The sequence below is a fragment of the Parasteatoda tepidariorum genome, chromosome 3, assembly GCF_043381705.1.
Source record: "Parasteatoda tepidariorum isolate YZ-2023 chromosome 3, CAS_Ptep_4.0, whole genome shotgun sequence".
NCBI lineage: Eukaryota > Metazoa > Arthropoda > Arachnida > Araneae > Theridiidae > Parasteatoda > Parasteatoda tepidariorum.
Genome location: NC_092206.1, coordinates 80,606,923 through 80,632,618, shown reverse-complemented (window position 1 = coordinate 80,632,618; position 25,696 = coordinate 80,606,923). Strand labels below are relative to the sequence as shown.

Genomic DNA, 25,696 nt, shown 5'->3' with positions numbered 1-25,696 from the left:
GCAGTTACTCTCCTACATTGTCTCCGGCATTTTTTATTTTTTGTTTTATCTGTGTAGAATCAGAAATAATTTTAAGATGGTATGCTTGATAGATTGTATGGGAAGAATTCAGCAATTTCGTTCATTTATTGATTAAGAATATTAATGCACTGCACGGATTAATAGATATGCAAGGTATTTCATAGAACTAATCAGTATTGAAGCCTATTAGGTATACGGTAGGATTTTAAATCTTGAAAAACTTATTTATTTGAGGACGAAGCAGAAACGAGGCTCATGAGTAAAGAAAACTGTATACCAGCCCTCCTGACATATAAACGGGTTTTCGATTAATTATTTTAAGCTTGTATTTGTTCCAAACGGTATAGTTTGAAAACTTCCTTCCCCCTTAAAGATACACTTGGAATGTTCAAAGGTTTTATTTTTGAAACTGAGTATTTTTAATTCCTCAAGAATTTAAAAAAAAAAAAATTCAATTGACTAGTGAGCCTTATCCCCTCCTTGCTCTTGCTCTCCAATCCCAGAAGATTACTAGGTAATCTTATACAGTTTGTCTTGCAAAACATGCACGTTTCACATTTAAATCAATAATTAAAATCTTTAAAACTAATTCTTATTTTTAAAAAAAATAAAATTTTAAGTCGATAATAAGTTAATAAGATGAAACATTTAAATTTAAATAAATGGCAAGCAAGGGAAAAACTTCAAGAAACAAAACAATAATTATGCTTGTTAAAAACAAAATGTTTAACGACGCTTCTTCTAAGCATTCTTTCGATGTTGCGTCTTTTATGAGAGCCATCAATGCTGTTTAGAAAGCGAAGTTCGAGAGAATAGTTGTTATTCTATAATTATTTCTAGTTTCAGATTAAACTCACCAGTTATCATTTTTGGTAGACATTGCAAAGACAATATTGGCGTGAACAGAAATATTCTGTGATGATTTCGAACAAAGGATTAGTTGAGTGCCATTATCAGCTTGCCAAAGACGATGGTGATTCTGAGAATCGACAGAAAGTATCCTACGACTATCAGATGTTACTGCAACTGCAATTATTTTGCTCTGGTGCTCCTAAAAAATAAAATTTTGTTATTTTATACCACAGAAAAACCGATCCCCAAAATTTAGAAGTGAAGAATACTTTTATTGAAAGTACTTTGAAAAGTTTTTGATTTACTTTCTCTAAAAAAATACACAAAATAAAATTTATCTTACTCAAATTTCACTTTTAGAGACTCTCATCTGCACTTTTTTTCCTTTTGTTGAAAGAATAAACAGCGAAAAATTTCAATTATTTTTACTCCGATTCTTTTAATTTGAATCAACAAAATAGCCAAATGAGACTTATAATAAGCTAATTATATGTATTAAAATTGCTACTCAGTTGATCCCGTCTAAAAGTTGGTCAAGTTTTGAATTATAAGTTATTATAAATTTGCAAGTGCTTATAAGATTTATGCAGACAAGGCCAATATCGTTAAAATTGTAGGAAACCCAAAGTTTCATAAATTTTCATGCTATTTAATCATGACATACTAATTTTCAATGTCAATGGTGCAAAGGGTTGTAATTTGTAAAATATGGTCCTAATAGCTCAATCAAGATATCAATAATTTTAATTTTATTGCTTATTTTGCTATATCTTAAAAACTTTTAAATGAATGGGAACGTTTACCAAGATTTGTCATTGCCATGGCCATTATATTGAAATTCTTAACTCATCCGGGAATGTGATGGTTAGATGGTGCTTAACTGTGATGGTTAGAGTATCTTAGTACCAACCCGGAGCTTCTTGGTTGGAATCCTGCTAGCAGCCAAGGAAAAATCCCCCTCACACATTTCTCTCTCCGCATCATGTTTGGCCCAATTGCTTTTAATCAAAAATGATTGTACGCTGATTATTTTTGGAATGCGTGGGTTTTCTAATTCGATTATTTGTTTCTGAGTTATTTCGTCATAATTTTTTTATAGTGTAATTAATGTCTTATGTCTACTTTCTGGGCATTTTCTTGAATTTTCTTTTCTCTGTAACGTTTACAATATCATCAAAATCTCATACAACAGATAAAAAAAATTTGTTTCCCGGCATAATTCATAATATGGTAGGAAATCCAAGAATAAAACAAAAATTATTTAGCACTTTAATTTGGAAATTTGTTAATAATCAAATAACCTTTCAACTATGTAAGAAAACAACGTAGTACTTATCCTAATCTAAAATGTCAAATGCTAAAAGAAATAATTTCAATAAAAAAGGAAATTAATATAATTATTTTTTTGTATCATATTTCATATACAAAAGCTTAGCTATGCTTTAATTTAACAAATTATATGCTTATTAATTGAAATGTCTGCTAATTAGTATTACCTATTAGTAGAAAATTGAAGCATTAAATCAAATCTCTGATGGGCCAAATTTCTCTTAGGCTCTATTAAATTCGAGCTTAATCTGCCCTATTAGATTAGATACGGCCCTACTAGGTGACGAATTTAAAACTTTGCTTGTAAATTTATTAAATAACTTTTAAAGAGTAGTACCTGAAAAGTAGAAACAATGAGACTTAAGGTAAGTCCCCACACTTTAAGAGTGGCGTCTTCTGAGCCTGAAACTGCAAATAGACCATTTGGTGAGAATGCAACACATGTTATAGTTCCGGTATGACCTTTCAAACTAGCATGCAGATCTCCTGAGTTTAACTGCCACACTTTAACAATACGGTCTTTTGAACCTGAAAGTGAAAAAAAAAGATTTAATGAAGTATATCTGCTACGGTTAAAGTAATAAATACGGTTATTATTAATACTAACCGGTCAATATAAATATTAATCGTTTTTTTTTTGTCAAAGAGAGAAACATCGATAATTATTCACTTTTACCGGTTATTATTAATAACCAATGAAGTTTGGTCAATATTATTTAACGGTCCATATAATATTGGGACATAGGTGTGCCTCTTTGTATATGTGTTACGGTTGAAGTGATAAATACGGTTGTTATTATTAATATTAACCAGACCGTCAAAATTAATAATAGCAGCTTCTTTTGGTGACAGTCAGAAATAAAAAAGGGGATTTCCGTATCGTGATTGGCAGAATAATCGCCACGACTTGGCAACTTCCAGACAGTTCGCAGCAAGTAACTAAGAAAAAAAAAACGGAAAGAGATCAAATTAAGTGGTATAACTCGTAACCACCTCTGGATGAACGTCTACATGTTTTTTTTATCTATTTCAAATCAACTTCATGGCAACTTTACGTTTGATATTTCAAATTACTTTTGTTTTTTCGCCTTCACGTCAGACAAGTCTTGAAAATTGGTGCCTATTTTTGAGCGCTTGAAACATATGGAGTTTTATTTCTAATCTGTATAATTTTGAAGGTACTGGAGTGTTATACAATAGTAATGTGTACGTTAAACCATGAATCATCTTAAGAAGTAGCGGCGGTTTAAAGCTCAGCCAAGTTTAGATTAACTTGTCTGGGTAAATGAAGCCAATTCTAACCACAATGTCACAATCATGCCGTTGTTCATGAGATTGTAAAGTCTTAACTTCAATAGCCTCTTGGCTCTTAATAAGCTGTGACGGGACTTTTTTACTTTACTGTTCAACTTAAATAGACAAACGGTTGAACCTAACATCTTGTTCAGATTAGAGCAAATTTGCGTGTCATTATTATTCACCGAGGAATAGATTTTCTTTGTGTATTCGTAACACTAACAAAATTTCAGAAATATACAACATAACTATCTTTACAGATCAAATCTTATTATCTTCATCAGCTACAGTGGATACAAGTTGCTTATTGACGAAAATTAATTAGTTCAAAATGAAATGAAATTTATATTCCAGTAACGCATAAAATATTCGCTATAAGAGTCAACATGATAGATTTATTTGCTGCTGATTATTATTCATGCGAAAAAGAATATGCCATTCAATTGTAGCTAAATATTTAAACGAGACAAAATATAATTTTCGATATATTCTATAATTAAACTTTTGAAACTAAGGAGACTAAAAAAATAAGTTTACAAACGCGTTTACCTTAATAAATTTTTGATTTTAAATGAAAAAATAAAGTGCATCCTATTCCAAAGGGCACTTCATTTTACTCAAAGATGCGTTTTCTTTAAACTATTTGTTATTTCTCATTATCATTCGTTACGTTGTCACCTTTAAAAACAAACTAAAATTTAGATCCTTTACAACTCTCTAAGAAAATCATAAATGAAAAATAGTATATTTCTCGCCAAGACGATAATCACATCTCCCTCTTATACATTCTCAGTAAAGTTGAATTATAAAAAATTCTGAAGCATACGAATTATTATTTTCCATACTAAAGGCGTTGCATACTAGTGGATGAATCTTATTAATGTGTTGAAGGCGAAAGCGAGAGCAATTAATTTCTAGAGAATGCTTGTAACTTTTCAATCCAACTTCTGCTTCCCTTGTCATTGATCTTGTGGTGCAACCACCAGAACATCCTTTTCCGTGTCGTTTGAACCGGAAGGAAGACCCTACAGTCTTATTTCGAATCTTCACATTTTCTTCGGTAATGACTTCTTTTCATGGAAGTTTTGGCCCTATTGAATCGTATAAAGTTGTTCAAAGTTTGGATTTACTGCTACGTATGATCGAAAGAAAGAAATGTTGTTAATGGATTGATTGCCTTTTGTGACCCTTTTTTTTAAATTACTGATGGCCTTAAAAAGAAGTAAATTGTAGAATACTAAAAGATTAATTCTCATTCTTGTTGACTTAATGGATAAAAATTGAAGTATCTATTTTCATTAAAAGGATTTTCCTATATATTTTTAGTTGATAGAAAACTTTAATTACGAAATTAAATTTTGTAATATAAAACTTTTTAGTTTTTTTTTTATTTATTTATCTATTTTTCTTCTTTTTAAGACTTAACATAAGTTAAGACAAAATAAGTCAACATAAGTTAAGACTCAACCTAACGTATGTAACTTTGGCAATATGCTTATACCATTGAATTTAAGCAATTAAAAAAAGCTATTCTGATCTTCATAGTAACAGATAGTACAAAACTGTTCAAAACTAGGAGAATTATTGGATTTTTTTCGAATATCTAAAACGCTTGAATAGTATATTGTAATGAGGTATATTGTAATGAAATTTGTTATGAACATAAAATGATGTAATACAAATTAAATAATCATTCAACAGCTGTAATACATACGCATGATCGTGCGTAACACTCACCGCAGTTGAGTGTTAAACATGATAAATTTTTTTCTCACTCAAAGAGTGATTAATGGACTAAAAAAATAATAAATGTTATGGTCATTCAAAAGCGCTATTTTTCGACCCTGAATGGTTATTGAAGAGGAATTGCCTGTTTTAAATCATTCTGCTCAGGAAATGTGACTGGCCTATCTATGCGTTCAAAAATACCACAAAATCACCTGTACCGGCGTTGTTGTCCCTTCAAAATCTCTATCTCTAAAAGGCTAACATAAGGTTCCAAGTCACAGTGCTTTTTCATAGGACTGGGAGGGATAGGTGGTCATCCAGTATGATGTCTTTTTTGCAATCAAGCCTTTGCTACCCTAATGGACAATTTCTTGGAGATTGCACAGCAGGCAATGAGTCTCTTGGTCACTGCTTATGAAAGCATGAACCCAATAAACAGCAGCATATATCAAACGTCTTTAGCTGTTGAATAACGTAACCATCCTTTTGAAATCCTTGTCAAATAAGTATAAAAATACTCTCATCAAGTGTCAAAAATTAATATTTAAGCGAAGGCAAACGAAAATACTATTTTAAATCCCGAGATTCACGATTGAGGACTGTGGTACTAAAATATTCAAAATGTACATACTTTATGTTCATAAACACTTGGAATAAATACTTTCTCCTTTTTAGCCATGACACGAAAACAATTTTTGTTACCACATGGTTGTTTTACCTTCACAAGACTGTTTTTATTGTCAATATATTAAAATAGAAAATCCCTCTTTTTGATGAGAACCATTTCATTTATGTCATTAATGAATAAACAGAGCATTCATAGTGTCTTAAGACAAGAAATGTATTCAAAAATAAGAGTTTCAATTAAAAATATGTATGCTCAGTACTATGCAATGATAATAACACAATATATTTTATGATTTCTAAATTATTTAAGGGAACTAATTTAGGTAATTTTTCATAAAATGTTTACTTAAAACTCTCAAAACTTTTATGTTTATATTTAAAAATCGCACATATGTTTAAAATGTGTGGGGAAGTTTGATCAACGATTTGACATTGATAGATTCATATTAAATCTCGCGCTTACCAGAGACTGCTAAAGATCCGTCACGGGAAACTGCAATGCATGTGACTGGTTCTTGGTGTTTCTCTTCCTTCCTAGATCGGGATTTTGTTGAAAACATCTCTGTTCTTTTACAAAAGAAATTCCATACGACAATCTTATTTCCACCACAAGTTATTAAAAATCTGTCATTATCCTGAGCCTGCAAAATTAAAAATTTTTGCATGAATCTTTTAAAAAGTTGCTTACTTTACTCATATTTTAAAATTCTTTTATTATCTTCAAGGTGAAAAAGCATAAAAATGCATCATTTATTGTTACAAATATTATAAATATTTTCTTCCGATCAGTGTAGCTATATTTTTGATATTTTCAAAAGTTTAAAAATTTAAATTTGATAATTTTGAATTAAATATTCGAGATAATTGACTTATCATATCTAATGATCATAATGATATATCCACAAACAAGAGGTGGAATTAAATTAATTGAACCACCTGCAAGTAGGAAAATTCAATTAATGTTTACATGTTAATAGAGTTACATGTTGAATTGATAGCAATTTTTAATTATATAAATGGAATTTTTCCGTCCGACTAACTAGTGCGCTCAAATATCACAAGGTATCTCAGTACAAGACAATTTTTTATCGTCTATTCTGTTTTGTTATAGATATATTATCGCGATATTATCGTTAAAAAAACTAATCATCAATTTGAAATCCGTCCACTATCCGACGAATTAAAGTTTTTAAATTTTATTTAGAGTTCTGTTCAGCCAAAACTACAAGTTTCAACAGTTTCTTAATCACTATAAGTGTAACTTATATCTACCTTTTAACGTAAAATAAACAAATGAAATCTGTATATCATACTGACTTTCTGGGATGCTCCTATTGTGTTTGACAAAATACGAATTACAAATAATATTTTCTGATTGATACAAATAAATTTTACCGCCAAAAAAAGATTGGACTACTTTTTGATATAAACTAGATTTAAAAAAATATTTTAGCTCAAATTTCTTTAAATTTTTATTTTTGTTATTTAGAGTTTTATTCAACTTTTAAGTGATATGTTTCGCGAACACTTAACAGTCCTGCAGTTGCTTGATAACTTAAGAAATAGTAACATGCGTTTTATCACTCGCAATTTATCATATATCCAGCCTTTCTATGACGAAGATTTGTTTCATTAATCTTTAGTTGTCTCATAGTTCTTCTATAGTGTTAATATTATTCAAAAAATTTCTATAGTGTTAATATTAAAATTATTTTCCTGATTACTAAATGTTTAAATGTTAAACGTATGCATGAAAAAAAGTTTTTTTTCCCCTTTTTTCTTCCTTTGCTATGTTATTTTATATTTTATGTTAATGAAATTGTGTAATAACGATCTACTTCTTAAGAAACATTTCACTAAAACATTCAATTTTGGAAAGAATACATTAACTACAGTGTTTATATTATCAACACTGAAATAATTTAACTTTTTGGTGTTTCCATAGAGCGAGAAACATAGTTGATATTATGATACTTTTGTAGCTTTGACCATAATTTTTTCTTAGTGTTTCAAATAAATATATCTTGGTTGATTTATGTATTTTATTTGAATAATAATAACTGTAAAAAGAACATTGTAATCCGTAGGCAAACTACAGAAAGCTAATTAATGCATGTTACTTCCGAATAATGAAAACATATTGTTGTCTTACCTCCATACAAAATGTTTCACGATAAGGAAAAAAAAATCAAATGAATCATACTGCCTTTGTTACAAATGAGCTTATTTTACATTTCTAATGCATATAAGAATATTCTTGCGGAAGTAATCCCGAATTGTAATCTAAATACAAAAACAGTCAGTAATCAATTTCGAAGTCATGTTCCCGCGGCTTTTTACTGTGAACAAATATGGTACGACAGCGAATAAATCTTTACATTGAGTCAAAAGTATTGACTAAATTCCCAGTTAAAAAGAAGATTATGTAGAATAGGCAGGGAGAGTCAGGCGTGCTTATTTGTATTTTTAAGTATATGAGCACGGAATTCGTAGAATATTTTAAGTAAATCTTGACTATCTACTCGCTAATGAGAGAACCTTGAAATGAAAATATAAATTGTTTAATTAAAAGATATGATAATTAATTTGATTTGAATTAGATAAAAATATCATCCTACAGAAAAATGAAGATGTCGTGATTGTATTAGCATTATTATGCAAAACTCTTGTTTATTTAAATATTTATTTACATTTCTTTTTTAATTATTTAGCTTCCAATGACTAAAACTTAATTTTTTTTAAATTTTAATAAATCTGACATCTGAAAATGTTGTTACTTGAGTAATTAATTATAAAAAAAATCCAGTAGAGTCAATATTAGGATAAAAAATAAATACAAAATGAACTATCCTTCCTTTAGCAGGGAAATGAAATAATATTATTTAATTTTTAAATTTCAATACATAAAATAAATTGATTTCTTACTTGTATGCTGGTCACCGGATCACTATGCCCACTGAGTGTTTGAAGCAACTTAGCAGAATGAATATCAAAGAGGTGAACTTTACCATCCTTGCAGCCAACTACACATCTGCAATTATCTCTCGCAAAACATAATGATGTCACAGCTGCGGCATGTCCATACAGGCAATGCACGTCAGAACCTGTCGTCAAAGATCTCACATGCACTGATTGGTCAGTGCAAGCTAGCAACAAAAATGTCGAGTCCCAAGATATGTCCATGTGAGTTATTGGAGCTGTAAGGTGGATTGTGTTCAATAGAGAAAAGTCTTCCAGACTCCAGATACATACGCATCGATCTGTCGAAGCTGAAAATATATAAATAAATAAAAAACCTACATTCTATCGAATTTTCACAAACTAGTTTTACCTCATTTTATTTTATTTTATAACTGTCGTTGAACAGTCAACCCGATTTTGAGTTCACTACTGTCAATGTTCAACTTCATAGACTTGTATCCAATCCAGAAGACCAGGGAACTTTTGTATCAATTATAGGGAGACATTTTACTTCATGGAGGACTTTTTGATGGAAATATCCCTCATTTGTTTTACATAGAGAGGAAAACAATGAAAATCTTCCACTGTTAGCTAGATGGCAAGGGGATTCTAACCCATGATCCGTCTATCACTGAGGATATCTTATGTCTGCCCTGTTGTCGGTGCGAGCCGGGTGCGGAAGTATTACAAAATCTAGATAGCGCCTTAATATGGGGATACTTGAATGTACAGAACATGTAAATAGCTTTCCTTAGCTACATTAAATAAGTAAAAAAAAGTGCAAAGTTAAAGTAGAACTATTTCTGACACGAGAGCTACATAAAAAATATGATATTAAGTGTGTTTAACTATTGCTACAGGGTATATAGAATACAGACTTAAATAGTTACACATGGTTTTTAGTTAATGGTAAGAAACAAGAGCTAAAAGTGCTAGAAATATTAATTTTGAAAAATAAACGAGAAGAATACGAATAAGGTGTTTGAACTGGTGCTCTATAGAAAAAAAATACGGACTAAGATAAACCTTTATAGATTCACCATTTGAAATATTTTTTGATGCTACAGTACACTCTCGATTATCCGTGCTCGGATTATTCGGTTTGCGGATTATCCGTGCTCATTCCGGAGTATCACAAAAAATTTAAAGCGAAAAATTTCAAGATTAAAAAAATTTGATTCATGAAGTCATAACACTACCAAATTTTTGGAAGCAATATTCGTTATTGGATTGCAGTAAATGAAATATCAGCAGCATGGTCAAAGGTAAAATCTTCTACGTTATCACGATCGTGGAGAAAGATCATACCTCTTGTTGAACAATCTTCTTCAGATATTCAAGAAGAATATGATAACAGTATTCTCGAACAAGCAAAAGAAATTCGAAATTCTTGATGAAGAAAATTTAGAAGATTGGTTTCAAAGTGTGAGCCTGGCTTCCAGTATTTGACGGATGAAGACATCGTTATGTTATTAAATCAAATAATGATGATAGTAACTGATGCAGAAGATGTAGTAAATGAGGGGGGAAATATGATTTCTGTTGCACTACGATCTGTGGAAACTTTATTAGATTATATGGGAGGATTTGATTACGGTGACATTACTAGGGTTCGTAAAAATATGTGTCCATATATGGCACATTACACATTTTTTTAAACAGCAAACGTTGAAAGGAAAATTCCTAGTTTGCTATACAGCATGCAAATGTCAGTAATTTTAATACTTTTTGTACTGTTATTAATTATTTCTTTAATAAAAAAGGAATTTTTCGGATTATCCGTGCTTTTCGATTATCCGTGCGACCTGTCCCGGTGATTAACCCGGATAATCGGGAGTGCACTGTATATAGTTTTTAATGAAATTATACGTTTATTTATTTAGTACACGTTTACATATTAAACTAAATTATGTGTTTTTAATTACTATATTTTAATATTAATGATTTTAATTTCTTTTTAATATTATTATTTTTAAAAGAAATTATTTTTTTCACCTGATGCGAAAATGTCATCCCCAGAATTTACAGCTACGGTACTAATTACACCTCTGTGATTTTCTAACTTATGGACTACTTGACTGCTATCTAGTCGACTGATTATAACTACTCCTGAATCAGATCCACTTATTATAAGCTCTTCAGAGTGGGTGGTTGTCAAACACTGAACACCAGAACTGTGATGGCTGGAAAAAAAATAGAAAAATTAATGGACCCATTTTTATGACAACGCAACAGTTTTCTTACTGTTTTAAATAACTTGTTGATCACTTACTTTAGTTTATGAATAAAAGAGCCTTTTTCCACATCCCAAACAATAATTTCTGAGTCTTTGGATCCACTAATGAGAAATCTTCCAGATAGTGTTAAATATAAGCATGTGATTCTTTCCTTGTGTTCTAAAAAGAGAAAACTAACAAATAAGTTATCAGAAGAAAAAAAATTCGGAAAGCACTTTATGAATGAATCATGAAAAATGTACTCTTCGAGAAATCACCGGTGTTGAGAATACTGAGCAATTTTAAAACTTTTTATTAGATTTACCAAACTAAATTGCAAATCGTTAATCATTACCGATCAACGAGATAAATTCTCATGAATTTATCACTTTTATCTGCGCTTTTGGTTATTATTAATAAACATTGGTTATTGTTAGAGATAACTGATTAATTGTATTGATTACCACATAACATATGTACTAATTAATATAAAATAAATAATAATATACCATATTTCAGAATCAAATTACGGTATTAAGTACCAACATTTTGTGTGCAACATCCGTAAAATCTAATTTACGGTAAAATTCATTTTTAGCAAGTTACATCCCGTAATTTTTATTAAATTAGAGTGATTCACGGATTTTACTTTGATTATTACTGTAAAAATCAAGGTTTATCAGATTGTTAATTCCGTAACATGTTCAGGTAAAAATGGATCTTAAGTTATAAATTCCGTCCCCCTCAGTACCGGTACTTCTAACCGTGATCTGATCCGGAATTTCTTATAATGTGAAACACTTTTTGATTGAAGTATCGAAATTGCTGTCTTAGAAAGTCATCAGTGTTGAGAATACTGCGCTGTAAGAAATTCCGGATCAAGTTACGGAATTGGGTATCTGCAATTTAGGGTGCAGCATCCGTAAAATGTATTCTACCGTGAAATACCGTGACGTAATTTTAATAATTTTTATTCAATTAGATGTATTCAGAGGTCTTGTAGTAATTATTACTGTAAATATTAGGGTTCATCAGTTTTTTTGTTCCCGTAGCATGTTCCGGTAAAAATCGATTTCACTATAAAAAAGTACCGTAACCCTGAGTGCCGATACTTTTTACAGCAATTTTGATCCGGAATTTTTTACAGCGTTGGCGGTTTTATAAATTTTTATTAGATTTAGAAATAAAATTGGCCCTCTTTGATTATAATTGGTCAATGGGATATATTCTCATAAATGTATCACTTTAAACAACATATTTGGCTATTGTTAATACACATATAGGTAATAATTAGCAATAACAAATAAATAATATTTAACCGTTGTTTTAACAATTACTATACGATATACTATAACCATAAAACTAATAACCATTAAATATATATATTTTTTAACTTTAAAACTGTTGTTGAACAGTCGATCCCAATTTCAATTTACGTTTACCAATATTCATCTCCATAGCCTTGTAACTTTTAACCCAATCAGAGAGACAAGGGAACTCCTGGATCAAGTAACCCCAGAGGTTTTGATTAATTATGGGAATTCAGAAGACTTCGTGACCACGACAAATTTAACATTCACCAGTCATACACGGGGATATTTGGCCGGCTGGATTCAAACTTCTGTTCTCACGAACGCGAGTCCAACTCCCTACCAGCCAGGCTATCCCGAAACTTAATATACATAATATAATGAACCATGCTTACCTGAGAAAACACGAACTAAATTTCTTGACGGTAGATGATACATTTCTATATTGGTTTCTTGTGATACGCATAAGGCATGTTGACTGTCAGGCGTACTGACCATGTTGTTAAGAGGGTGAAGGCAGGTCATCATGGTCACTTGGGGAGGCAGAGTAAGGTTAAGCCAACTATTCTGAGGCACAAGGACAGGAACGATATTGTTATTACACCATTCTCTTGCACTACTTACTAGCATGTCCATTGTCTTAGTTGTACCATCTATAAAAAGAATCAATATTATTTTGTACTTACTGAAGAATTACATCTTTATGTTCTCAAAACTAAAAATTGATTTTTTGACGTTTGAGCAATATTTGACTTGCATTTCGTTAGTTTCCACAATCATATAACATCAGAACAAACTCAGAACAAAATAGTCTCGTAATCACGTGAGTAATACTAAACGTGAAGCCTCAAATATTTTATGACTTTGTTTTCTTCACTCATGTGTCATATCATTTTTATATCATTTGAGAATTATTCACACGGTATTATAGGATGATGCAGGGGTTAGTGCACTCTCTTGGCAAGCAGGTTTCTTGTGTTTAGTTTCTATAAAATATTAAATACTTATTTATGAATAATTCTTTTACTTATGCTGTGGCAGTAAGCTCCGCTTTCTACTGGCTTCGTTAACCAATCCCTACGATTGAGATGCATTTATTTTTGTTTCGAATGGCAACTAAAGCAAACTAAAAATAACAAACAAACTGATTAAATCAAAATTAACAATTTTTCACTTAAAAAAAATTCCGAAAATTTTCCCTGCACTTACGCAAATCTGATTTGGAGATAAAGTTTCCAGTTTTATTCGGATAAAATGTAAATTGAAAGTAAGTCCCTTAAGCTACAAACTTGTATTTTCAATTCATACTTAATATTCGATTTCTAAAAAATACTAGTTAAATGTTTTTCACTAAAGTAATTAGTTAGCAATATAGATATTTTGCATAGAATTATGGTTAACTCTAAAGATAACGTTATTTGAGCCCTGCACGGCATGCGTGAGAAAAATCCAGCAAATAATAAATAATATTAAATAAAAATATGTTAAGGTTAACGTAAGACAAACGCAATCAAAAGCACTCTATTGAGAAAAAATAATTCCAATTATTTATTTACAATTAAAAACAGTTATTTTGTATTCAGTATTTTAAATGAAGATATTGAATAGATATAATTCGTGTATATGTATAGATTCTTATAAACGAACACTTTCATTTCGTAAGTTATTTTTAGTATAAATTTGCTCATGATTAGTAATTAAACCCGAACAGTTGTCAATATTAGGAAACTTCTTAAACCTATATGATTAAAAAAGGGATCAAATCTACTCCAATGTATTGCTTTAAAGAAGTAATTAAGTTAATTGTTCCACTATATTTACACGGGCGTTTCTATTCTTAAGGAAACGTGCTTCACTTTGATACGTAATTCCCAATTGATCCCTGACACGTTCAAATTAAGATCATTAGCTTAAAACAAGCTTTCTGAATAAGCTGAATAGAAAATTGGTGCTTCGAGCTGATATGCATGAAGCTTATTACTTTAAAAAAAAAATCATTGCGACTTTTTCATTCAACATTATGCTGTGAAAAAACTTTTATACCTAAAAATAGTTCGTTTCATTAAGTTCTCGAATGCTGTACATGACTATTAAAGTTACACAAATTGATTAAAAGAAACAGGGTAAGTGTAAAATAATTTTTTAAACATATGAAATACTGGGAGTTCGAGGATAAAAATATGCAATAGTATAATAATGGTCTCTAACAAAAATATTGTTCAAATGATTACCTATTCACGTGATTACACTGACAGTATTTCAAAATGTTCAAATAAGAACACCTATTTTTTCTATACAAACTTCACAGCCATAATAAAAATAAAACGCTAAATTTGAAAGAAATTTTCAGCACAAATTACGGTAAAATCAGACAGTGGTGAAACTAGAAAGATGTAGCACATCTGTAGAAAGCACGTTGTAGCATGTGTACTGCAAAAAAATTCCGGATTAAATTACAGTATAAAGTACCGGTACTCACGGTGCTTGTACTTTGAAATGTAAAATTCATTTCAATCGGAACATGTTATGGAGCAAGAAATCTGACATACAATAATTTTTACAATAAAAAGTACCGTAGAATCACTGAATCACTCGAATTAAATAAATATTTCTGTAAAAACTACTACATAATATTTTAAGGTAAAAATGAATTTTACGCTGAAATGGATTTTATGATAAAATGAATTTTACGGATGATGTATCCAAAGTTCAGGTACTTTGTGCCGTAATTTGAGTTGGAATTTTTTTACAGGGTGTGTTTTCTTTTTATTTCCTTTCATCTTCAGTTCGTGTTCAATAGACCTGAATTTCTGTACAGTTTTTCTGTAATAAAATTTTTTTTTCTTCACCTCCGCCTAATGCCATTGTTTTCCATTGCTATAGGAACCAATTTTTAGCAAAAAAGCAAAGGCTTCCATATGAAAACTTATATTGTAAAGATGAGAACTGGAAAATTGTTTTAAACACTGTTCTAAAGCGCATAACTTATAATACCTTTATACGGAATTTATTCCGTTCTCTTGAGAGCATTTTCTGCAAGGGGATCATAGGCTGGCAATATTATTTTACAATCACCTTGCATAGTAATTAAACCGATCTTACTTAGTAAGGGTTTCAGCCAGTTGAGAATTTCCGTTGCTAACTGTAATGGATCTTGGCTGAGAACGTCAACAGACTGTTTTGTCATACTGTACAATAATTCTATCTCCCAATCAAGCATCTAAAAACAAAAACAAATGTATGTATTTAGCTTAGGCTGTATGAAATGGCTATAAAACTGTATGAAGTATTAGAAGTTAAAATGATCTTCAATATATCCAATTTATAAATTATCATTGATTAAATTTTTATTTTATAAATCAAAAGTTATTAGTACAATAAAAATTGCTTGTGAATCTATGAAGAATTTAAAAAATCTTACTATACTATTCAAATTATTATAAGAATAAAAACTTGAATCATAAAATAGGCATTTAACAATTTGAGAAAAAAAAACACGCATAAAGATACCAATTTGCATTTTTAATGAGTTTTATTGCAAGCTTTTCAAGTTTCTACAATTGATAAAAAACTATTAATAACCAAGCATGAAAACAAAATATAATTATATGATGTTCATAATAATAATATCTTATTTTTATAAAAATAATAACAATATTAATAACCAAGCATGAAAGCAAAATATGTATAAGATGTTCATAATAATAATATCTTATTTTTATAAATATAATCTCACTACATTGCTTTGCGTATAAAAACTATTTATTTTTCAAAAAATAGATTTAAAAACAAATCTCTTTTCATAAAAATATCGTATGCAACGATAAAACGATAAGTATCAATAAAACTTGAGTCATCAGTAAGTAAATTTGAATAAGCAACTTCTGATAATATTATGACGGATAAAAAATAATCAAAAATATTGGATATGATATCGTTTAACTTGGAAATTTGATCCTATATATCAACACTTTGATGAAAAAAAAGTCTCCACATAACTACTCCACATTAGTTTATCAATTCAATTATGTACAGTTTTTGCACTTTATCTACTATACACTATCAGAGCAAAATTTTTCCTGACATCCAGCAGTAGGGACTCAGTGAGTCTAAATCCCTGGATACTGGTAATCCCGGGCTTTAAGAGAGTCGAGTCATATATTATAAAGTTAAAACGACGAATAGAGCCATTTTGGTTCTTCTCGTTTTTTGTTAATCTGTAATTCAAAAAATAACTTACTGAAAGTGCTGAATATTTTTCACTTTTCATTATTTGATCCAATATTTTATTTAATCATTCATGTGTTAGCCTTACAGAAACGTGACCCTATACCTAGAATGAAGGGAGGGGTAAGAGTGACTCCTTATTTATTTTGGTAGTTATCCCTTTGGTAAGTATAGGCTAGCCCAGTTTTATTAAAAAGCAGAAGTATTTCAACACATGTATAATTATTATTTATTGAGAAAAAGAATTTCAATTAGCTAAGAAATTAATATGTAAGTAAAACTGAAAAGTCAACGTTCCGTTCAATCACATATTTCCGTTAATCAAATCGACTAAAATACGACATAATAGACCAGCTTTTGAGATATTGTCATAGGAATTGAATTTCAGGCATCCCTCAGAACTGAAGCATGTTCTAGCAATTAGGATAGTTGATTTTGTTGACTAAATAAACTGCATTTTAATTCGTTCCTAAAGTGCTATGTGGGATTCAAATCGAGGCTCTAAACAGGCCAGTCTAGTTTTTGAACACCCATTTCAGCAAAACATGTCAGCGTAAGTCTTGAGGAGTGATTGGAGCAACCCTACTGGAAGAGAAATGACACTTTACGGAAATACTGTCATAGAGTTAGGACAGCAACATTGTTCAGAATGCCCGCATACACCGAAGAGCCATTACATTATGACCACCCTGCTAATAACATGTAGGCCCACCTTTAGCCCTCAAAACTGCTAGCACCCGCCGTGGTATTGANAAGGTACTGATAGGTAGTCTGAGGTAACTGGTACCAAGCGCTCACCAACTGGTCCTGCAATTCTCTCACATTGCTAGGGGGTAGCGTGGCAGCATGAATTCGGTTTTCCAAGAAGGACCACAATTGCTGTATTGGATTAAGGTCAGGTGAATTTGGGGGCCAAGACTTGAAAGTCACTGGAATATTCCTCGAACCAATCCATGACGATTCGACCCTTATGACATGTATATTATCCTGTTGGTAAGCATCATCCCCCGCAGGAAAAACTGTTGCCATGAATGGGTGAACCTGGCCTGCAACTATGTTCAAGTAGCTTACAGACGTCAGGGATTGTTCTATGAGGATTATGGGTCCTAATATGCCCCATGAAAACATTGTTACTGGGCGAGAAACCATGAAAACCTGGGCGAGCCCATTGTTATAAATGGAGGGTGGTCATAATGTAATGGCTCTTCGGTGTATATCAGGTCTCATTGTTTCTAACCACAGGAGGAGAAATGGGTAATAAGGCAGACCATTAAAGTCATCCCCACCTTCCAATTCCTTTTAGACTAGTGCCTGGATACATTTGGCCAGACAGTGCACAATCGTTATTGATTTGGGTATTTCTTATATTAAAATAATTATTTTCAAAGCTCAAAAAGTGCTTTATAAATTTGAAAGAAGTGAAAAACGAAATCCAATTTTAAGAAATATTGCTAATTCTTGAATCTGATTCAATAATGATAAATTGAAGAGAACCAAGTTTGAATAAATAATCTAATTTTTTAGATGTTAATGTTTGTTCGATATATTTTTAGAATATTACCTGACAACGTACGATTTCCAATATACTTCTCGTGTAGCTTATCGATGCTCCTCGGGTGGCAGCAAGTAGAAAATCGAAATTGCAAACGGCGTCTTGTTTCAACTTTTTTTGATCACCTATAATCAGAAGAAAAAATACCTTGTTCTTTCATTTTTAGATTTGAATAAATTTCTTGATTTTTAAAAAGGCTTTAATGATTGATTTAACTAATAATTCTTATGATCACAGTTGTGGAGTGATTTAGTATGGTTTGTATCACAAATATATTTTCCAATTGTATGTCGGAAATAAATATTATACAAGCGTAACTATTAGGAGCTATACATTACCAATTATTTCTCGATTTGCTTTAAGCTAACTTTACAGCAACTTATTAAATGACTTCTGTATTACTAAAATTAACTGAAAACTTATTACAGAAACTTAGATGTAATGTATCATAGAAACTTACATATAACTTATTAAAAAACTTATATTTATTCATAATTACTAAAGAAAATAACTATTATAATATAATTCATGATTATTCAAACAAACAGTCATTATGTAATACACTAGTATTGAAGGAACTTTAATATAACATTGTAATTAATCATTAAGGATAAAATAATTTTCTTTTATAATATAAATCACTGTCATTGAAAAAATTTTAATTTAATTTATTATTATTGAAGAAAACCTTTAAGAATTATAATATAACTCACTGTTATTCTAAAAGGTAATTCAATATTAAAATATTATTTATATCCAAATTATATTATGTTATATCAAAATTCATAATATAAATATATATTATTTATATCATGTTATATCAAAAAATAAGATGCTGCTGTAATAAAATTCCTTATTCTTACAGAATAATATAGAAGAAGGTCTTGCAGAATATAATAATATAACTTTTTTTAAAAGTGTTTATGTCAAACTTGAAAATTTCAAATTATATAATTAGTTCTCGTAATGAAATATAAAAAAGTGTTTCATGTAGAAAATATAATAGAAAAAATGTGTTCATGCTAAATTCTCCGTTTGGAATTTTTTTTAAATAAAATAGATCATTTTATTTACCACAAGATGGAACATTTAACTCAGAACATACAAAGACAGTGGTAAAACACCACACTTAATTAAATATGTCATGAATAGAATTATTTTCATCTTAATTTAAACTTTTAGCAAATATTTCGAAAAAGGTTTAAATTTTTTTTTCCTAATCAATTAAAGTATTAAAGTATCAAGTATCACGATGGATTGATTATTTACAGTTTCGTATTCAACAAATTTCCGAAAACCATTTCCAGTTTGTATCACACAAATAATGCCAATAAAATTGACTTATATTGTTACATAAGTCGCTTCGCCTATTTCATTTTTTTTCGCAAAGATGGAAAGATGAAAATCGAAGCACCATCGAGGCATGTGGTTTTTTAGCTGAAAAATGGAGATAATTTAGGAATAATCTTATTGGCGCAAAACGTTAGCAAAATTTTGAATGAAAATTTCAAATATTCCATTTTCGCGAAGATGTGTAATATATTTTCAAATTTTTTTTAGCAATAATTTTTTGTACTGAGTTTAAAATAATAACGCTAAATGTATAATAAATTTTAAGTTAAAATACATTATTATAACTAATTTTCGTAGGATATATTTGACAGAAATTATAATTTATATTATTTATGTCATGAAATCATAGTGAATTACTTTAGATTTCTTATAATTTGCTAGGTTTATCAACGGGAAATAAATTCTCCCCTGTATTAGGAAATTTAAAAATTGTGTTATATTGCAAATTGTAAAAAAATATACCTTCCTATACAAAGCATGTGAAAGTTGTATAAAGTAGAAAACATTTAAATACGCAATAATGATACGAGATAAACTTTTGAAAATAATTAAATATTATGTCAGCATGTACTTTTATTTAGAATGCCACAATACCTATTCATACGCATAGGAAACTCGCATGCAATAAAAGATCATTATATTTATAAATAACTAATGAGAATCAAATATTTGACCAGATCACCACAAAAATAATGAGCTCTTTTCATTACCTTTCAAACAGAAACTAACGATTAAAAAATAATTATCTCTATCTTGTTGTTTTTAATTACCTATTTTGATGCTTAAGAGCAGTTTTAATTTCAAACTAATTGCAAAGATTTAAGAAAAGTAAAATAAGCACAGATTTCCCCTCCGAACTGTAATATAACTTTAAAAAATATTTCCTTTAGTTTGAATAATATTTTATTGATAATAATTAAAACTATTTGTGGGCTTTTAAGCAATCTTCATGATATTTTTTCCGATCGCAATTAGTTAATAAGTATTGTATGGAAGAAGCAATTAAATTTAACGGACATGAATTAATTTATTGCAAATGCAGATTTTTTTATTGCTTAATTCTTTGTTTTATATGTCTAATTGATATTGTAATGTTTTAATAAAAGATGTTTTTTTATTCATGCCATTTTATGAAACGTTGGAAAACGCAGCAATTGGCATTACAAATTTGTTTTTTAGCGTTGTTGTTGCTGTCGTAGGTCATTAAAGCAAGGTGGTTCGTTTGTTCTTGCTTTCCAGTCGCGCTATCTATGGTCAAGAATTTGACTTCTGTCACATCCATACGTCACATCCGGTTACAAAGAGGACCCATTCATACATCCATTCATTCATTAGCAAGCCGTAATTTTGATCTGAACCAGAGAACGATCTCCAATTCTGTATCCCCAGAGATATAATACTTTATAGCGTTTCACACCAAAAAATAAAATTTATCACAGAAAAATTCAAATTGTTCCTTCAGGATTATTAACCAAATTTTTATTGATATATATTTGTCATCAGGAATTCTGGAATTATCTGAAATTTTATTTTCTTAAAGGTTAACGAAAATCATTATCTTGACAAAATCTTGGTTGACATAAATCAGAATTTGGAAAAATCGAGTTCAATATAAATTATAATCCTACCAACCTTGCTTGGCAAAATAAAACGATCCCTTCCCGAAGAATTATATTATCATAATCAAAGTGTCAAAAATACAGTGTTAAGCAAAAGACATGATAGTATTTCTTCTAGCCAGAATTTTAAAGTTTTATTTCTTATGGAACATATAAAATTCAAATTTGTAAATAGTTTATGTAATTAATAGACGTAAAATAACTTAAATATTTTCCTTTTTTCTTTAATTGAAATCATCAACAACAATACACTTTTTCAAAAAATTATTTTTATAACTTATTTTCTACATAAGTAAAATATGTTTTTTTTTAAATTTATTTTGGTGTCATCATTTTTGGTGTGAAATGCTATAAAGTATTATACCTCTGAGGCACTGAAATGAAGATTGATCGGTCTCTGGTTCAGGTCAAAATTACGATCTGTGGATGAATGAATGGATGTACCCTCTATAACAAAAAAATCGACGCCCCAAGAAAGAAATGTCCGAATAAAACGAAAATTGGTGGATAGGAAGGCAATGTACAGAATAGTGAATGATTAAAATTTCAGAACAATTGAATAATTTATTGCAGAGTTAAAGCAACAAGTTCAATAAGGTGTTGACCCGTCTCTAGCCTGGATACAAGCTGCCAGCCAGCGTGGCATAGCCCGATAAAGCTCCCGGATGGTCTCTTGCGGTATTTCCTGCCAAATTCGATGCAATTGTCGAACGAGGTCATCAACATTCCGTGCCAGATGCAATCGCCTTCCCATCATATCCCAGATATGCTCGATGGGAGAAGGATATGGTGATCTGGCAGGCCAAGGAAGAGTTTGACAAGCTTGCAGACAGTTTCTAGCAACAGGTGCCGTATGTGGTCTGGCATTGTCCTGCCGAAAAACCAGCCCAGGGCGCTGCAAAAGAAACGGTAGCAAAACAGGTCTTAGGATGACGTCGACGTACCGCTGTGCAGTAAGTGTACCTCTAATGATAACCGAAGGGGTCCGGCTGTCAAAGGAAATTGACACCCCAGACCATAATGCCTTGTTGAGGGCCGGTGTGGCGTGCAATAGTGAAGGCAGGATCCGCCCTCTGCCCTGTGTGTCTCCAAACATGTCTTCGATGATCGTCAGGACACAGTTCGAAGCGGGATTCGTCGCTAAAATTCGACGTCTCCAGTCGGCATCATTCCAGCCTGATCGAGCGTCTATTTTGCTCGTCTTAGTTCGTCGATTTTTTTTGTTATAGAATGTATAAATGGGTCCGCCCTATATACGTGTGCAACGTATGGGCATGGACGAAGTAGCATGTCAAAAAAAATTATGATTCATCATTAGTGTTCTCAGCAGTTTTTATTGAAAAAAGTGTTTCTCAGAAAAAAAAAAGAATAAGTACTATATTATAATTCAGTTGAGTTTAAAGTAAGTTTTTGAAAATATTCTGGTTAAAATTTTTACTAATACAGTTTCTTTCTTTTCAACTAACCATTTCTCTTTATGTATGTGAATATTTTTTTAACAATATGTGACTAAATCAGATGATTAAATCAGTCATATCTTAAACTAAGAAAAAAAAACATTACCATTTCAGTGCAAAATCAATATTAAATATAGGAATGATAAAGTGCTCTTAAAATGAATGGAGGAAGGTAGGAAAGGAAATGACATGACAACAAACCACTGAATCATTCGACTGACCACTGAGCATGAGATGATACCAAAGCTCGTCTATCTCTCTCAACATATCTGACCAGTCATCCCTTCTCTTTGACTTGGATTCATCCATCGGTGAACCCTTCAATGGAAAACATCAACCATTTAATTAAAACACAACCCTCATACCAGTATTATACAATTTTATACCAAATTTCATTAGATTCATAGCTTAAAACTAGTGTCCTCAAACTGCCAAAAGCAGCCAACCGGCATCCCTAGATAAGCCAACTGAAGTATTCCCCATGTTTTAGGTATCTGGTTCGTCATATTTTAGCTTGATAACATTTCAAAATTTACTCAGGGAGTGTAATTTTATAAAATAATTAACAGAAGAATTAAAATAACTGATATACGTAACAGAATTGAAAATTGTAACTGTAATGCATGATAAAAAATTTTACATACTTTTTTTTCAACATAGCATGCAAAATATAATGGAAACATAATATAAGAAAATACGCATCAATAACCAGTAAATTTTAGATACTGAGCAGTAATATCATTTATAAAACTGTTAACTTAAATTAGTTGAAGGATTTACACTATTTATCAACCAAGCTGCCTTGTCTTTTTAATAGAGTTCTCTCTCCAAATTTTAAAATTTCGAAAATGTAATTATAATTAGAAAGGGTGTGCAAATCAAAGTAAACTTAATAAAAGTTTTAGATATTAGACTTTTCCGTGGCTTTTGAAAGCTTTACGTCATTCCATAATTGAAATTAAAATCCATATTAATTACGGAAAACCATGATAATTGGTATCCTTCGGAAAAGGCAAGCTCTGTCACCAATAGTTGGCATGACAGTACGCTGCACCATATCAACGTTTATTGTTTAAATTTTCTACAGCCATTTCATAAAGGTTAAAAAATAAAACTAAGTAGTTAATTCTTAACTGAGTTTTTATTTCCATAAAAATAAGAGATTATTCTAAAAAAAAACTTAGCGACTAAAAGTTCACCACTGCTTAAATTATTACTTAAAGTAACCCGAAAAATGAATAATAACTAACCGTTGTTAATAGATAAAGAAATATTTGAGTTTATAGTAAGGGAGAGTGGAGTCAATTGTAACAGGGTATGATTGTAACTAGGACTCGGCGATATTGGAAATTATATATCGTGATGCATCGTCAGTTTTGCATCGCGATATAGCGATGTATCGCGATATAGTATTTTTGAATTTCATTTACTTGTAAGGCACAGAAAGTCAGATTTCTATCAAAACTTCATACTCAGATTGATTTAAATCAATTTATAAATTTGAAGATATAAATGTTTTGCTTAAGAAAGATATTAAATAAATTGACTACAATGTACAAATTTTACTTAAAATATTTATTGAAATGTTTGTTTAGAAATTCATAATACGTGTAAAACAAAGTGTTAAAAACTTTTTTAAAGCGTTTTTTACAAATTAATATTTTCTTGTACTATTAAGCATAAATAATTACATAATTATTAAGTTCGATCCTAATGCTCAATTTCTAAATGAAACGTTAAAAATTATTTGTATGTTTTAAACAAAGTGCTAAAGCTAAATAAATTTTAGAAAAAAAACGCTTTTAAAACACTATTTTTTATTATTATCAATTCAGTTATTATAGTTTTATTATAGTTCATTTACGTCACACTAGAGCTGCACAATGGGCTATTGGCGACGGTCTGGGAAACATCCCTGAGGATGATCCGAAGACATGCCATCACAATTTTGAGCCTCTGCAGATGGGATTGCACTCCCGCTTCAGTAGCTCGACGACCTGCACGCGAAGTCGAGCACTTTACGGTAGAACAGTTTAACGAAGATCAATACTGCACACCCTCGGTCCCTACGCAGACTGATCCAAGTGGTCACTGACAGCAGCCAGTGATGCTTGACTTCGGTGATCTGAAGGGAACCGTGTCTTAACGATCAGTCCACTGCGGGACCTTATCATTCCAGATAAATAATTAAATTAAATTAAATAATGACCGAATTATGAACGAAAAACAAAGGAAGATTTAATTTCTTAAAAATAAAAAAATTGTGATATTCGATAATATATTTAGCTAATTAACAAATAATATGAAAAGAATATTTTTTAAAAAAAATTATTATACTCTCTAATAAAACGAAGTGCTAAATGATTTAAAAAAATGAATAAAATACGCAAACCTTTCAAATTTTTTTGTATAAACAAAGTTGATTGACTTATGTCCAAATCCAAATGACAAAAATAAATTTTGTTTTAACTTTATTTCTAAAAATAAAAACAACAAGATTTATAAATTTAAAATCAGTAATAAAAACTCATTAAATTATTAGAAGTTTCATCCAAAAAGTTTTTAATAAATTAAAAGAAAGTAAAAAAATAACCTAACAAATTCAATTCTTTATGGGCGCCTAAATTAGATTGCCGATAATTTTCACATTTAAAAATAAAAAGAAGTTTTTTTAAAAAAAAACTTATCTAATTAATGAAGAAACACTTCTTTATATATTCTTTTCAATAATAGATTGCCTTCAGAACAAGGTAACATCGGCGATCACGAAGTTAGTCCCACTGAAAATAATCTACAAAAAAAGTCTCGACAAAGAAAAAAAAAAGCTAAGAGGTGCGAAAAGAAACATGCGATATAACGATATGAGTTCTCAAAACTCTGATCCTACAGCTCACCAATTAAGGCCATTTCAACATAACGAAACGAACATCATCTTCCACAGCGCGAGTCGACATCTGAACGTAAGAGAAGAGTCTTATATCGCTATATCGTTATCTTATATCCTTACTTGTCTTATATCGCTATATCGTTTTGCACTCGTTGTCTTTACTCGACGGCTTAAATCAGATTTCGGGTGCATCGCCTTGAATGAAAGTCGCTGTATCGTCTTGCCGATATATGCGTTAAATAATAAATTGACTACAATGTA

The 25,696-nt window shown here is 30.4% G+C and overlaps 1 protein-coding gene across 1 annotated transcript in view; it reads right to left on the bottom strand.

Moving 5' to 3' along the window:
• The window catches only part of LOC107450170 (protein qui-1-like), a 140,900-nt gene that overhangs the window by 15,636 nt on the left and 99,568 nt on the right, over nucleotides 1-25,696 (bottom strand). Inside the window, exons 12-21 of the mRNA XM_071178889.1 lie at nucleotides 22,770-22,866; nucleotides 18,129-18,244; nucleotides 15,443-15,560; nucleotides 12,736-12,993; nucleotides 11,087-11,210; nucleotides 10,810-10,997; nucleotides 8,779-9,122; nucleotides 6,317-6,494; nucleotides 2,540-2,730; nucleotides 879-1,072 (exon numbers count right to left, since the gene is read on the bottom strand). Coding sequence (XP_071034990.1) covers nucleotides 879-1,072; nucleotides 2,540-2,730; nucleotides 6,317-6,494; nucleotides 8,779-9,122; nucleotides 10,810-10,997; nucleotides 11,087-11,210; nucleotides 12,736-12,993; nucleotides 15,443-15,560; nucleotides 18,129-18,244; nucleotides 22,770-22,866 — 1,808 coding nt within the window. The remainder of the gene's footprint in view (nucleotides 1-878; nucleotides 1,073-2,539; nucleotides 2,731-6,316; nucleotides 6,495-8,778; nucleotides 9,123-10,809; nucleotides 10,998-11,086; nucleotides 11,211-12,735; nucleotides 12,994-15,442; nucleotides 15,561-18,128; nucleotides 18,245-22,769; nucleotides 22,867-25,696) is intronic.